Source organism: Chelonia mydas, chromosome 4 (genome assembly GCF_015237465.2).
Source record: "Chelonia mydas isolate rCheMyd1 chromosome 4, rCheMyd1.pri.v2, whole genome shotgun sequence".
Classification (NCBI taxonomy): domain Eukaryota; kingdom Metazoa; phylum Chordata; order Testudines; family Cheloniidae; genus Chelonia; species Chelonia mydas.
In genome coordinates, this window is record NC_057852.1 from 105,536,074 (window position 1) to 105,550,799 (window position 14,726).

Genomic DNA, 14,726 nt, shown 5'->3' on the forward strand with positions numbered 1-14,726 from the left:
CTCAGTGTATAGTAAGTTTCACTTCTGTGTAGAGAGTTTCACTTCACATTCCCGTAGCCTATCTATCATGACCATCGTGCACTGTTCTTTATCCTGCATAGTTCTGGGGAGACCTCATGTGTATTTTCTACCCCTGTCACTCCAACAACAATAATAGAGCAGCTGCTATGGTTTGGTTTGACACTTCTATGGAAAATTCTTTGAATTTGTGAATCTTGGAACATTGAAAATTCTCCATTGGTTCCCAGGACGGTTGGCTTGATTATCTATGATGCAGAAGATTCTGCTGTTTCCCCACCAATAAATATGTCTGTCTTTCCTTTATTTTTCTGCAGCTTTACATATCACAAGCACAATGGAAGTCAGGAATGAATCCCAACAGTATTGGAATGTATTTTAGAAGTCTCAGTGTGCCACCAGTGTTCTGGTTTACAGACCAACACATTACAATATAATTAAATGTATATTATAATATAAAAAAAACTTTGGCTACGTATAATGGTACGAAATAGACTATTTCTTCCCTTGTACTCCATGCCTTTGTGAAATGAAAGTCCTGGATTCAGGTACCAGGATATTCCTTATACTCATATTCCTTATTCCTCATATTCATATGAATCAAGAAACGTTTCAAAAACTATTAATTCTAAATTTTATCATTTTAAACTTAAATAATTGTCATGGGCAATTATGTCCTCAGGAGTTAAGGAAAGGAATACAGGGTTGCCAGTTAAGATGAGCATAAAGTGGAATGACTTAATTTGTAATTCAGATGTTAACGGTCGCTCCAGTCTACATTGTTCGAAGATGGCGTCTTACGCTTTTTGGACGTCATGAGAATGCCACTAAACACTGTGGCAAAAACCATTCTCTGGGCGGCTTGTAACATCCTGGATAAAATTCTGCCAACCGAGAAGTGGAGGCCGCCCAGAGGCAGATACCCTATTATATGGGTTCATCAAGTCTGTTCCAATGTTGGACTCTCGGGCCATCAAGCCCTTGAAGCCACACAGGAATGGAGGGTGATATGGATGACGAACTGCTTGTGTCGACTATGACCAGGCCTTGGTAGCCTGCCATGAAACAAGAGTGGTTTCTTTCCCACCCATACACAAACATGGAAGCAAAGACACATTGGGAATTTGATGTTAAGAAAAGAAAACAAGACATCTTCTCATACCCATCTATGTAAGGGGTCAGAGACGACATTCCACAGGATGAAGCAACTGGAATTGACCTTAGATGAACAGGAGAGTAGCATTCTTTACTTCCTGGGATTCACTCCATGAGGAAGTAAGTGAGGTAGGCAGGAAAGGAAAATACTTGAGTGTCCTTTATAAGTTTCTATGCATCAACAACAATTTAGAAACATAAAAATAAGATTTTTTTTTTTTTAAATCCTTTTGGGGCCCAGTCAACTCCCACTGACTTTATCACAAGCAGGATTGAGATCATTTGCCTAACATGATTTTTTCCCCATCCTCATGCCTAACATTATATGGACAACATTACTGTTCCTCTTACTTCCTTTATAATGGGGCAATATAAAGGATGACAATCCTCGTTACACAACTCTAGAAACAAGCTTCATTTTTAAACCATGTCACTGAGAAGTTTTACTTCAAAGGTACTATTTCCGGTGTATTTTAAATTGAGACAAAAATATATCAAATGGAAAGAACTGAGGCCTCCACCTACCTCATCGCTTTCATCTACTTCAATACCACCATCTTTGTCATCATCCATTTGCTTGTGGATCGTGCGGAGAGCTTCCAGACTGAATCGATCCTCCTCAGTAAAGCATGGTGGACTCAGCGAACTATAGGGATCTGAAGGACAAGAAACAAGCATTAGTTTAGTGTCTTGAAATGTCAATTCCCAACCAAGAAAGTGGCTTTTCCCCTCTTTGGGGAAGCAGAGCCTGAGTTACTGCTTCAATTTTAAATATTAAACTAAATGCACGCCTTTATCGTTTTAATACAGACATTCTGCGTGGCTTGACTGTAGACACCTATAGTCATAGATGCTGAGTTTTGGGAGCTTCTTGAAGGACATTTCTTGCTGGAAAAATGAGTGAACTCCTATTGGGAGGAGAGGGAAAAAGGAGGGACATATCTCCTTGGGAAAAAAGGGTAGTTTGTTTCCCCTCCTCCAATACTCCTTTCTTCCTTCGGTACGCTCACCACCTTTTCCTTCTCTCCCCCACCCTTAGGCAGATCACTGCAACAGCCAGTGGAGCCTCTGCCTCACCCATTTTTCTGCCAGGCAGCAAGGAGAAAGGAAGAGGAGAAGAAAGTAGTAACTAAATTTAATTCTGCAGTTATGGTTTCACATCAGGTCCTGGTGTCCACAAAAGGTTAAGTGAACAGAAAAGCCTGCTAAATATCCATATCCCTAGTGGATATAGGCTATTCCAGAAGGGCTGCAATGAAAGGAAACAATAAATGGACATGTCAGGGAGAAAAATCAAGCCACACCTTGTGTACAACACTTCGTAGCCCTGTACAGTCATTTCAGAAACAGCAACTTGTTGTGGAAGGAAAACTCCAGTTTATAAATCATACATTTTGGTTTTCCCTGTCACTGCTTCAGTAGCCATGTTGAAGGCACAGGGTGCTCTGCTCTCCTTGTGTCAGGTGCAGGGAAAGGGGCAGAGATTCAAATGCCTGAATGAAGCCATACCAACAGACCCTGTTTTAAAAAAAAAACCCATGTCTCATAGCAACTGGCCATTATTAGCTAAGTGTATTGTACTAGATCCTTTATGGATATCTATCAGCTGGTCGTTAATATTTCATACATTTAAATGCACCCATCATTGCATAATCTAGGCACCAAAACTTGAACAAAAAGACAAGTGAAACACCCTCCCTCACCATCAAAAACACGAAGTGCTATGCGGAGTTGAAGGTTACTATGTACAGAGCAGTTGGGCACTCAATTCCTTCAGCAATATAAATGAGACACATCAATCCAAACGTAGTAGCATGTGAACATTTGCCACAGATGGTTTCTTAAAGTACTACAAAAGTTTTCACACAGCTACCAAGAAGCCAGTACACGCTCACTTGCTTGAGTGTCAAAGATGATACACAAATACACCCAAAGGTGACAATAGTCCATGAGGGGAAGAATTAACTAGGTTTGGAACATCCAAACTGACCTCCTCCTAGTAAATTACAAAAGCCTCTATTTCTAAGCTCTATGGTAACACTGCTAGAAAGACAGGAGCAACAAAGTCAATGACAAAAGGCTTGGCACATCATAGAGCTATAGAACAAGAGAGAAAGGAATGTGTTTGGGATTGAACAATTTACCTTATCAGGACTACGATTAGCTAAGCATCAATACCTCCCTCTTTTGTAGCTCAGATGTCCAAACTGTCCTGCATCCCACTAATAATTGTGCACGTCTGTTCTGGAATTCCAGATGGGACAAGACAAGGAGTGAGACTATATACAACTGCTATCAAATTCCTAACAGTGACAGTAAATGAAGAGGATCCATTGAAGTCACAGTGAAATTCAACACTAGCTGCATTAACTAGGTGATGACTGTAGACAGGAGTGCTCAGCATAAGTTTTAAACAATGAGAAATCACTTTTTAGCTCTCAACAACAGGCCAAACTGATTCACCACATAGTGCTCAGTTTTGCAGTGCAGAGAATGAGAAGCTGGTCAGAATAACCTGCTCCTTTTTCCAAAAAAACAAACAAAAATCCCCAGATTTTATTTGGCAGCCTTTGTCTCATTGAAGAATAGATTTAGTTTATACAAAAACTGACAGCCTTGAAACCTTTGTCCTAACAATGACATTTATGAAATAAAAAGATGATGTTATGCAGAGTGCTTAACGTAACAACTTGCCTTCCAAAATCTATGACCCATCTGGAAAGTTTTTGCTAAAAATAGTAAGGGAAGAGGTTTCCATTCTTGCTCCTGTCCCCGGTCCTTCGCCTGTAAAAGACAGGCAATTTATACCACAGCATCAGCCAGTCAGCAAGGCAACAGAGTGCACTACTACTATTTTTTGCATACTGCTACAAATGCACCTTGACTTTTCTTCCCTATCTCAGATAAAGAGAGAAATCTAATAGATCAGAATAATAATTTTTGCATTACAACGTTATGTCTGCTTGGCACGTCTTTTCTTCTAATTGAAAGTAAAAAGAGAGCCACATGAGTAAGAAAATCAGAACAGGTAAAAAAAAGAGAATAAGTAGTGCAGAAGTGTGTTTGAATGACGGATCTATATTTAATTACACCTGCTAACCTACTCAAGTAGAAACAAACCAAGCCTTGACTAATTTGGCCACATCGTTACCAGTTTCCACCCATAAAACATTTTTAACGTTTTGCTGAGTAGATCAAAAAATCCCAAAACTTATCTTTTCATTCTAGAAAGCTTTACTTTGATCCCAAAGTTTTGTGTACTCAGGTTGATTAGCTTCTTAATATTTCTGAGAATGTAATGCATGTAAATATGCCTCTTTTCATGTATACTTTAAAAGACAGCTTTTATTAAGAGAGAAAAACAAATAGACGATCCATGCTTCACATGTCCTGAGCTCTGACCAAGGGAACACTTGATACTTCCCTCAGATTAAAGAGCAGATCAAAGTTCCTGTTTGCTTTTCGCAGTGAGGAACATGAAGTTGAACCATGTCTTGGTTGAAAAGAAAAGACACACAATAGTCTGAACAAAATCAGTCTGATCTCAAGGCTTATTTTAATATAGAAAAAATTAGAAGTACCATTCCCTAACTGACAGCACACTTCAGATCGCTTTAGATACACATGACTCACCTAAATACTATTCTGGACACAGATAAAAGAACAATTTTAAAAGAATTTTCAGATCTGGTTCAGACCTTGTAAAGCCATTCATTTGGAAAAACTCAGTAATCAGGTACAGATTTGAAAATTTTTTAGTATGCACATGGATAAGCTCTATTTTGGTGTTTGTTTGCAAGGCAGAAATTTAACCTGAAATTAATATCAAGTGACTTCTTGGTAGGAGCTTATCAAACTTCGTAGAAATGGAGGTTTTCTTCCTCATTTATCTTAAAGTACGGCAGAAACCTTAAAAAAAATGGTGTGGAATGCAATAAGGTGTTGCAAAGCTACCTTGGTTTTAACCCTTTCCTATCTGGATCCAGAGTGTCAAAGGTGGAATCATCTGAGTTCTAAAACCCTCCATCACACTTTAGTGATAAGGCTGGCTTTTGCATGGACCAATTTCTCTGGCCTACTATGACATGCAGTCATGTTTCTACAATAACATCTTTACTTTTAATCCCAAATTGTACTAATGTGAAGAATTAAAGGAATGGTGTCAAATATTTTAGGTCAGTGATTTTCAACTTGTGGTCCTGGAACCCTGAGGGTCCACAGACTATATAAGATTTCCAAAGGGTCTGACTTTATTTTTTTTTTTTTTAATTTATTAAGGGAGTCCACACACAACAAAATGGTGGAAAACCACTGTTTTAGGTAGCAAGCTATAGTCAACTTCGAAGTTGAATTTGCCATTAACCTTCTGGTAGTGCCAGTAAAAACACAAGTAAAGCTGTACTCACTTGAAGTAATGTGGAGTAAATCTGCATGAAGTGTACTTAGAAGCTACCATACAGCTGTGGCATTTTTTGGTGGAGAAACTGGGGGAGAAATTTTAAAAGGAAACATATCACGAGGAGGAAATTTGTCAATAAAAGATTAAACTTTAAAACTATTGCAATTTATGGCTCAATGAGTCAATGTATTTGGCAGAAGCCTTTTGAAACGATCCCTCCATCTGCCACAAGTCACTGAGTAACTATGTCTTTTATCTCTGGGCCAGTAAGAAATGTACCATACAGCCTACTTCCTACCACAGGGAATTCTTCAGGCAAGTGGGCCCCTAACTGGCCATTCTCACAGTAATAGGTCTGGCAATAAATTAGGGGTGTTAATCTAGTATTTGGATTTGTTTCAAGAAGAGACAGGCAGCCTTTGTGCACACTGAACTAATTTTAATCTTTACTGTAATTTAGGCAGATCTTATTTTTCCAAAGGTGATTCAGGGTGTTTTTTTTTTTTTTTTTTTTTTTTAAAAAGACAGTTAAAGCTAAAGTGAAATCAGTCAGAGACACACCAGTTTCCATTAGAATCTCCCTCTCTCTCCACGCTCCTTGCACTCTTTTCCTTCCAAAAAGCAATATAAACTGAACTTCTGAAGACATGATATCAGTACAGATTAGAAATCAGGCAGAATGAGTACATCTTCCATTGCTAGTTTCAAGTATTTGAGAGTATCATTTTCAAAAACTTTATCATCCTGTACTTACACACACACCCATCATATAGTATGAGTGCCTCACAATCTTTAGTGTATTTATCCTCCAACATGCCTGTGAGGCAGGGAAGTGTCATTATCCCCATTGTACAGATGAGGAACTGAGGCACAGAGAAGCTAAGTGACTTGCTCAAGATCATGCAGGAAATCTGTGGCAGGGCAGGAACTTGAAGGCAGGTCTCCCAAGTTCTACTCCAGTGCCCTAATCACTGGACCATTCCAGTGCGCACACACTAACTGTTCTTTAGTTTTCAGTGTCTACACCAAAAGAACAGATCTCATGTGGCCTCATAAAATATTCCCTAATGCATTTTAAAAAGTATGTAGAAAACATGCTTTTGATATCTGGCTTTTCATTTACCAGAGTGGGGTAAGTTTTGGGTTTCTGCAGAACACAAACACAAAATTCTACTACAAACTGAGCCAGTTTCTGCTAAGGGAAACTCCACTCAGCCTTTCCCCCTTGGGGCACGGTTTCCTCTAGCTTAGAACAAATTCAACAAAATATAAGCAGGGCTTCAGGAACCCTGCCCAATGGAGAGTTACTGACTGGTGAGGTTTTTAGAGCCAAGTCTATACAAGCAGGACTACAGTGATTGCTGGCTCAGCGTGAAGTCAGTCATCCTCCTGTGGAATGGGTAGGGTCCCACTTCTGCAAAGAACTCCCCCTCATAAAAGACAGGAAGCAGGATAACTTCGCAGAGCTGAACAGGGGAAAAAAGCCCGCCAGCCATTCCAACCCTTCTCCACAAAAAAAAAAAAAAAACAGAGTTAAGACTATCAAACTCTCCTCACCTCCTCTTTTGGCTGAAGCTAAAGACTTTCAGCATAGGAGAGCCTCTTATCCAGTGGTAGACTCTTAGGTCCCCAACACATGGGAAAAGCATCTTGGGATCCTCCTCCCTCAAGCTGTTGAAAGGTCTTCAGCAGAGAACTCTTGCGACCACTTGCCCCACCTGGCTCAGAGCAGTGGTTCTCAACCAGGGGTCCGAGATCCCCTGGGGGGGCCTCAGGAAGATTTCAGGGGGTCCGCCAAGCAAGGTCAACATTAGACTCACTGGGGCCCAAGACAGAAAGCTGAAGCCCCATCGTATGGGTCTTAAGCTCTGGGCCCTGCCACCGTGGGCTGGAGCCAAATCCCAGCTTCACAGCGGCCCCTGGGGCATGGGGCAACAGGCAATTGCCCTGCTTGCTACCCCAACACCGGCCCTGGCTTTTATATGCAGAAAACCAGTTATTGTGGCACACGTGGGCTGTGTAGTTTTTATAGCATGTGGGGGGGGGTGGGGGAGGTGCTCAGAAAGAAAAAAATCTTTGAGAGGACAGAGAATCGAGATATTAAAATAAAATTGCAGTCATGTCAAATGTTGTGGAGAAGTTCAACAATAGGAGTGTGCTGCACATGGCCAATCGGAGTTCATCCATCAGTGCCCTCTCTGTTCAATGTCTTGTACTGAAACCTGACTGAAAGGGATCAGGATATGGACAGACAAGCTTCTCAATTAGTTCGCTTATAAGCGGGAAGTTCAGTACAGTATTATGCAGTATTTGGAGAGAGTGGCCACATTTAACAATGGTTTCTTAAGTACTGGCTAGTTTATGATGCTGTTTTTGTGGGCACACACGGAGGAAAAGGGCATGGATCAGGGTCACAGAGGATGTCTTTAAGTGTTTCTAGGACATCCTTTTCTACGAATAGGCTGAATTCAGATTTGTCAGTTTTATGCTCCTGATTTCCAGAGAAGCAATCTGAGATGTGGGTGATTTTTTCCACAGAAGTACACTGAGTATTCTTCACAGTGGAAAGTGCTAAATTCTGGAGCTGAATGCAGGCATCCTGGAATAAAGTAAACCAGGTTCAAAAACAATTCAGCAGAGCGTAATTTACAGGTCACTATGTTGGAGAAGTGGGATTTCTTTGCATTTTCCACAGAGAGGGTATGGATTCACAAGAATTCCTCATGCCAAAGCCTGTCTGCATCTTCATATGGTTTTCTGCTACTGAAATTCCCATTTTCTTCCCCCCTGCTTCAGTTCTGTAGATTGTACCTTAAATACAGCACCAGCTAAACACTACGATACCTCCTTCTAGCAATTAAAACAGACTTTAAAAAGACAATACAACAGCTGAATAGAAAAATGCTACAGCAGGAAGTGAGTCTGAAGACAAAAGAATACAAGCTGAAAAGCCCAGATATTCTGGCACAATACTGGTTATTTGATATTACCGAAGAAAGCTAAGCTGTTTTGCTTTTAAAGACTCACCATGTGGCACTTGAAACAGGTATTCAAAATGGCAATTCAACAAAAATATGTTCTCATGCCCCTCACCTCAAATCCTCACATGATAAAGAGAAGAAAAGGAGTACTTGTGGCACCTTAGAGACTAAGAGCTGTAGCTCACGAAAGCTTATGCTCAAATAAATTGGTTAGTCTCTAAGGTGCCACAAGTACTCCTTTTCTTTTTGTGAATACAGACTAACACGGCTGTTACTCTGAAACATGATAAAGAGAGTGACATTAAAACCTGTACCAAGTATTTCAAGAAAAACTGTCATAGGACCTTTACTCACACTTCCTATTAAATACTGCCAAAAGCAACCACTCCTACATCTAATTATTAAACACCCCCGTATGGCAAGCAGGCTGCACAGAACAGAATTTTAATTTGACAACTGTGTCACTTGTGACACTTATTTAAATGACAAATGAGAAAGTCTACTGCAGCAGCATGTCTTGTCATTTAAAAACATGAAAGCAACCAGATGGACAAGATTTTCAAGAAAAAAAACCCACAAATAATTACAGAAATAACTCGCGTCTTCCTGATCAAAACAACAAGATTCCGCCTTACAGTGACCAGGAATGTAAAAACACTTGAGTTTGTGCCCTAATTTCTGTCAATTATGTATTAAAGACTGAAAACCTTAGCATGTCTACTATGTTACATTAGAAATTAATCTCCATTCAGGAATTTTATTAACAAACTAGAGGAATTATGACATCACAACAGACTGAAAAATGAGCAATTGAAAGGGCATTTTCAGGATGATATTTTAAACACTTGTTTCTCAACACACAATTCTAAACACGCCTAATGATATCTTTAGAGAAACTAAGTCTTTGTTGAACAGTCAGTATCCTCACTCTTTCAGTTTAGTTCTGAGAAAGCTCCCAATATACATCTGAACCAGTGATGAACTGCCAAAATCTTAACAACCAGTTCCCTCCTCACCCCACGAGGGGGTCGTTGCCCATCCCTGCCCCATCCAACCCCCTGCATTCCTTGATGCCCCCCCCGGACCCTTGCCCCATCCACCCCCCTCCTTTGTCCCCTGACTGCCCCCAGAACCGGGCAGGAGGGTCTCGTGGGCCACCCCAGTGGGTGCCCACCCCACCCCTAAGAGCCAGAGGGACATGCGGGGGTGGGGGGCGGCAGCGAAGTGGGGAGTCCCGGCAGTGCTAACCTGGGGCAGCTCCCAGGAAGCATCCAGCAGGTCCCTCTGGCTCCTAGGGGCGGGGGAGCAGCTACTCCCCCTACTGATCACTTCAAAATTGGTGCCTTAGGTGCCGACTCCAGGGGTGCTCCAGGGCTGGAACACCCACGGGGAAAATTTTCTGGGTGCAGAGCACCCACCTGCAACTCCCCGCCCCGCGCCTGGCCCCAGCTCACCTCACCTCCGCTCTGCCCTGAACATGCTGCCCTGCTCCCCGCGAATCAGCTGTTCGGCGGGAAGCCGGGGAGGGCTGAGAAGCAGGCAGCAGCTTCCCACTCAGGCCCAGGGTGGCGGAGGTGAGCTGGGGCGGGAAGCGGTTCCCCTGCGCACCCCCGCCCCGGGTTACCTGCTGCAGTGTGGGCAGCCCTCCTCGCGCCCCCCCGCTCCAGGTCACCTCCGCCTCCCTGGGCCTGAGTGCGAAGCTGCCGCCTGCTTCTCAGCCCACCCTGGCTTCCCGCGCGAACAGCTGATTCACGGGAAGCCTGGGGGGGCGGAGAAGCAAAGCGGGGCAGCACATTCAGGGGAGGAGGTGGAAGCAAAGCGGAGGTGAGCTGGGGCGGGGAGCTGCCAGTGGGTGCTCTGCACCCACCAAACTTTCCCCTTGGGTGCTCCAGCCCTAGAGCACCCAGGGAGTTGGCACCTAAGGTGCCACTTTTGGCCATTTAAATTTAGAAGCCCTTTTAGAACTGGTTGTCCCTCACGGAACAGCCGGTTCTAAAAGGGCTTTTAAATTTAACAACTGGTTCTATCAAACCGGTGCGAACCAGCTCCAGCTCACCACTGATCTGAACCCCATAAAGAGTTATCTAGTACAATCAGGGAAGACAATCCTGACAACTCTAAGGAAAACCAACAAGTATGCCATTTCTATAAACCTTGCACATAGAAAACTGATCTCTCTGAATGGAAAGGTCAGAGTATTTTCTGTCCAATATAACTTCCACAAAACATACATAAATTTATTCTATAAGTTGTGTGGCTCTCATGACATACAAAGTATGAGACTATATATCTCTTCCTTGTTACTTCATGTCAAAACAAAATACTAGGCACTTCTTGGAAGTAAGTGGATTTTTTTAAGCCCTCTTGCTTTCCATCTCCTATAGATCTTTCTGAGGACTTAAATAGTAATGTAATTTAAATAGAAGTGTAAAAATAGCTGCTGAAATTGCATTTGGTTATTTATGTGGTGGAAATCTAAAGTACACCACCATTAGCAAAGCCAACTAGTAAAATAAGTCTTTCCTGGTTAAACTACTGAAATACACTTTGTATAAATAGCACAGATGGTTAACTTTCCAGTAGACTGTAGAGGAATCGAAAACATTTACTCACTGTTAGAAAAACCTGGTGTCTGAAAATGCTTTCGTTCTACCACCTTAACCTACCACGTTACACTTGCTGCATTACTAATTTATTGGACTTAATTCGACACGGCTATGAAAAATACACAGAATTAAAGCAAAGGCCCTTCTCCTTCAAGCAGGTCAATAGACTCTCCCAACTCTTCTGAACTAGCACCATTCAGGCACGTACTGCAACATTTTCCCACAAGAGGAAGCTTTTGTGCACATCTTCATTCATCTTATTTCCCATGGATTTCTGACAGGGAGAAGGCAGAAGATCTATACAAGGTCTCAGATTTCCTAATAAAGAACTAAATCTTTAGTAAGATCCCACATAGCTATGCTTGGCTGGACAAAAACAAAAGGCTGAATTCAAGATCTTCAATGGGGGGAGGATGGGGAGGAGGAAGGGGAAGAGAAAAAGCTCACCATCACTAAAACAAATTAACTACTGTACACAGTGGTTAACGTAGACTAAGGACTTGTCTACATGGGAAGTTAGTGCACAGTAAGCTAGGATGTGAATTTAAAAGTGTGCTAGCTCTTTGGCAATAAATTCCCCATGTAGACAACCCTGAGTTAGGAGGGAGAGCACTCACCACTCCAAGTGAGGAAGGGAGCAGGGGAAGCTGTAGAGAAGCACGGTTTCTCCACAACCAGGGAGGAGGAGGAGATTCTCCCCCTGCTTTTCTGTTCTCCCACCTTACTTTAGCCCTTGACTATACTCGTTGAATGCACACATTCCCTCCCATTAAAGGAAACATGCTTGCAGCACTCAAATCTGTTGTTCCCATTTGATGTCTCCATCTATCACAAGTGACTGATATGGTGATTATAGGAAGATTAAAATTGTTAACTCATCCACAAGTGGTCTGATTCCTTTGGTTATTTTGAGTCCATTTAAATTAGCAGAAAATTAGCATGAAGAATTTTTCTTAAGATGCACATTTTTATTAAACACAACACATACGTGCTAGGTTAGAATAGCTCCAAAAGGCAAACCAATGTATAAATACTTGTAAGTCACACAGGGAAAAACAGCATTCGTAAGTATTGATCTAGAAACCAAAATATGTAATTTGAATTAAGAGAAATAAGCAGAATTATATATTAATTTTTAAAGATGCCGTTGTAGTTTTTACAAAAGAGATTTTTCATAAATATTCCTTTTAAAAGAAGATCTTAATTAAGCAAAAAAGTGTTTATACAATTTGCTAAGGGCACAGAGTCTTCAAATCCTAAAAGTTACCACAGAAACTAAAATCACTCACGTTGCACCGATCAGATATGTTTTTAAACCAGTTAATGGACAATAAGAAATTGGGTGAGTTGATAACATGTGCTGTGACCGGAGTCCCAGGGGAGCCAACTGAAGTCATTCAATTAGGGGGAACTGCAAAGAATGTGGCAGACAATCCCCAAAGCTGGTGGATATTCCAATACTTAGATTTACCAAGCCAGCACAAAACAGCTTCGATAGTACCTCACTGGTTATCCAGAAGCCAACAACAGTGACCCAGCCTCAGGCCTCCACCCAGATACCCAAGTCAAATATGATGAGGATTACTAAAAAATCTTAATCATATAAAGTTCTACCAATCCCAAGGGATCGGACACATTACCCCCCAGGTTAATGAATATTCCAAATCTTACCTAAATACATGCTTACAGCCAATTCTTATTAACTAAACTAAAATTTATTAGAAAAGAAAAGAGAGGGTATTGGTTAAAAGATCAGTATACATACAGACTTGAGTACAGTTCTTGAGATTCAAATTCATAGCAGAGATGGTGAGCTTTGTAGCTGAAAAAGAGTTCTTTCAGAAATAGTTCATAGGTTATAGTCTAATGTTTATATTCAGGGCGGTCCAGTCACGACTGAGATCTCAGTCCTTATGGCTTAGGCTTCCCCTGCATGAAGCCTCAAGCAGATCTGAGATAAAAAGGATTGGAACCCAAACATCTTTATACAGTTTCAGGCCTTCTTGTGACAGCTTGGAGCCCTTCAGCGAACAACAGGTACTTTGAAGGGGACCCATTTCCTAAGCATCACCGGTAATTATCCACACAATTATCCACAGGCAATTGCCTGTTTTTCCACCGTTTGCAGATTTGCTATATATTTCAGAAGGATGAATACAGCAATATCCTATGTTTACAGTTCATTTAAAAGTTAAGATGTCCTTTTGATCTCTGAACTAACAGAATACAGCATGGACAGGGACTGTCTGATTACGTTGTTGACCTCTACCAATAGATATGTAAATACACAAAAACACAAACATTATCTCCCCATATGTCTTTAAGGGCTGAATTTGACTCATTTATCCTATAGGATGTTTAACCCTTTCTGGTCATGCATCACATGTGCACCTTAACTTTTACATTTAGAAACCTTAGTTTGGGAAAATTGATTAAAAGAAGAAAAAGTCATCTCTTCTAATGCTGACATTAAATACAGACACTGACATTGAGATAAACTCACTAAGTGGGGTTAGCTCACATCTTCACTTGCTGCTGGTTTTGATCCCTGTTCAAGGCACAGGTATGGACTCACAGTTAAGTGAGAAAATATTTTTAAAACTATATCATAGCTCAGACTTATTTCTTCTGAAGAAACAGCCAAATGCCAATTTCTAAGACTTTCTCTACAACTGTTTGAGTTACTCCTGAGCACAGAAAGTCAGGTGTCTTTTTCATGCTCACATAATTCAAACAGATGAGTGTATTTTTCACAAACTTTTGAAAAAAAACCCCTCATTCTGGGCTAAGAGCAAGCACGGTCAGCTCAAAATAAATACTTTGAGAATATGAGTGAAACAGGGTGTGCGCTGAGAGCTTACATACAGACTCAACAAGGGTTATGAATTCTACAATACTGTTAAAACTAACAAATCAAAGCCTTAAGAAAAACCAAAAGTATATCTGACTTTTGATCTTAATACAGAAGATTTTCACTGACAATACTGAAATAATTTCTGAAATCCATTCATTTGCTAATTGAGCAGGAATATTTCAAGTAATTTTTGTACTGTATTTCATACACTGTAGAAGATGGCTCTGTAGTGGCCAGATATGAGGTTTTGAATTCACTCTGGGAGCTCGTGTTCTTTGTGAGCCACACATCATCAGCAGAGCTGTTCTAGTGAATTACAGCCTTGTATTTACTCCAAGGATCTCTGACCCTGTGCCATCCTCCTAGCACTACCACTTTATAAAACTGATTACTGATGAATGGGTAAAGCACATCCAAGCAAATTTTTACCTTTTTTCCCCCCACACTTTTTTTTTTTTTTTAAAGGACAAATACTTAGCTGATTATTACTCCTCCACTATTCAATAATTACTTGTTTCCTTCCCATCCTGTAGAATAAAAAATGATCATCGCAAGCCTAAAACTGTTCTATGGCACACACAAATATAAAAGACATCAAGAAAAAAGGTGTGGTATTTTAAACCACTTGCTTAACACAATTAAGCTTAATTTGGTCAGGAAAGCACAAATGATTTATAGGTGACCTCCGGATGTCTGAAAACATGTCCACGGGA

At 41.0% G+C, this 14,726-nt stretch overlaps 1 protein-coding gene across 3 annotated transcripts in view; it reads right to left on the reverse strand.

Annotated features, from left to right (window-relative positions):
* The window catches only part of STIM2 (stromal interaction molecule 2), a 144,335-nt gene that overhangs the window by 76,781 nt on the left and 52,828 nt on the right, over positions 1 to 14,726 (reverse strand). For all 3 annotated transcript variants that reach the window (XM_037897965.2, XM_037897966.2, XM_043544560.1), the window contains one exon: positions 1,699 to 1,829. In XM_037897965.2, coding sequence (XP_037753893.1) covers positions 1,699 to 1,829 — 131 coding nt within the window. The remainder of the gene's footprint in view (positions 1 to 1,698; positions 1,830 to 14,726) is intronic.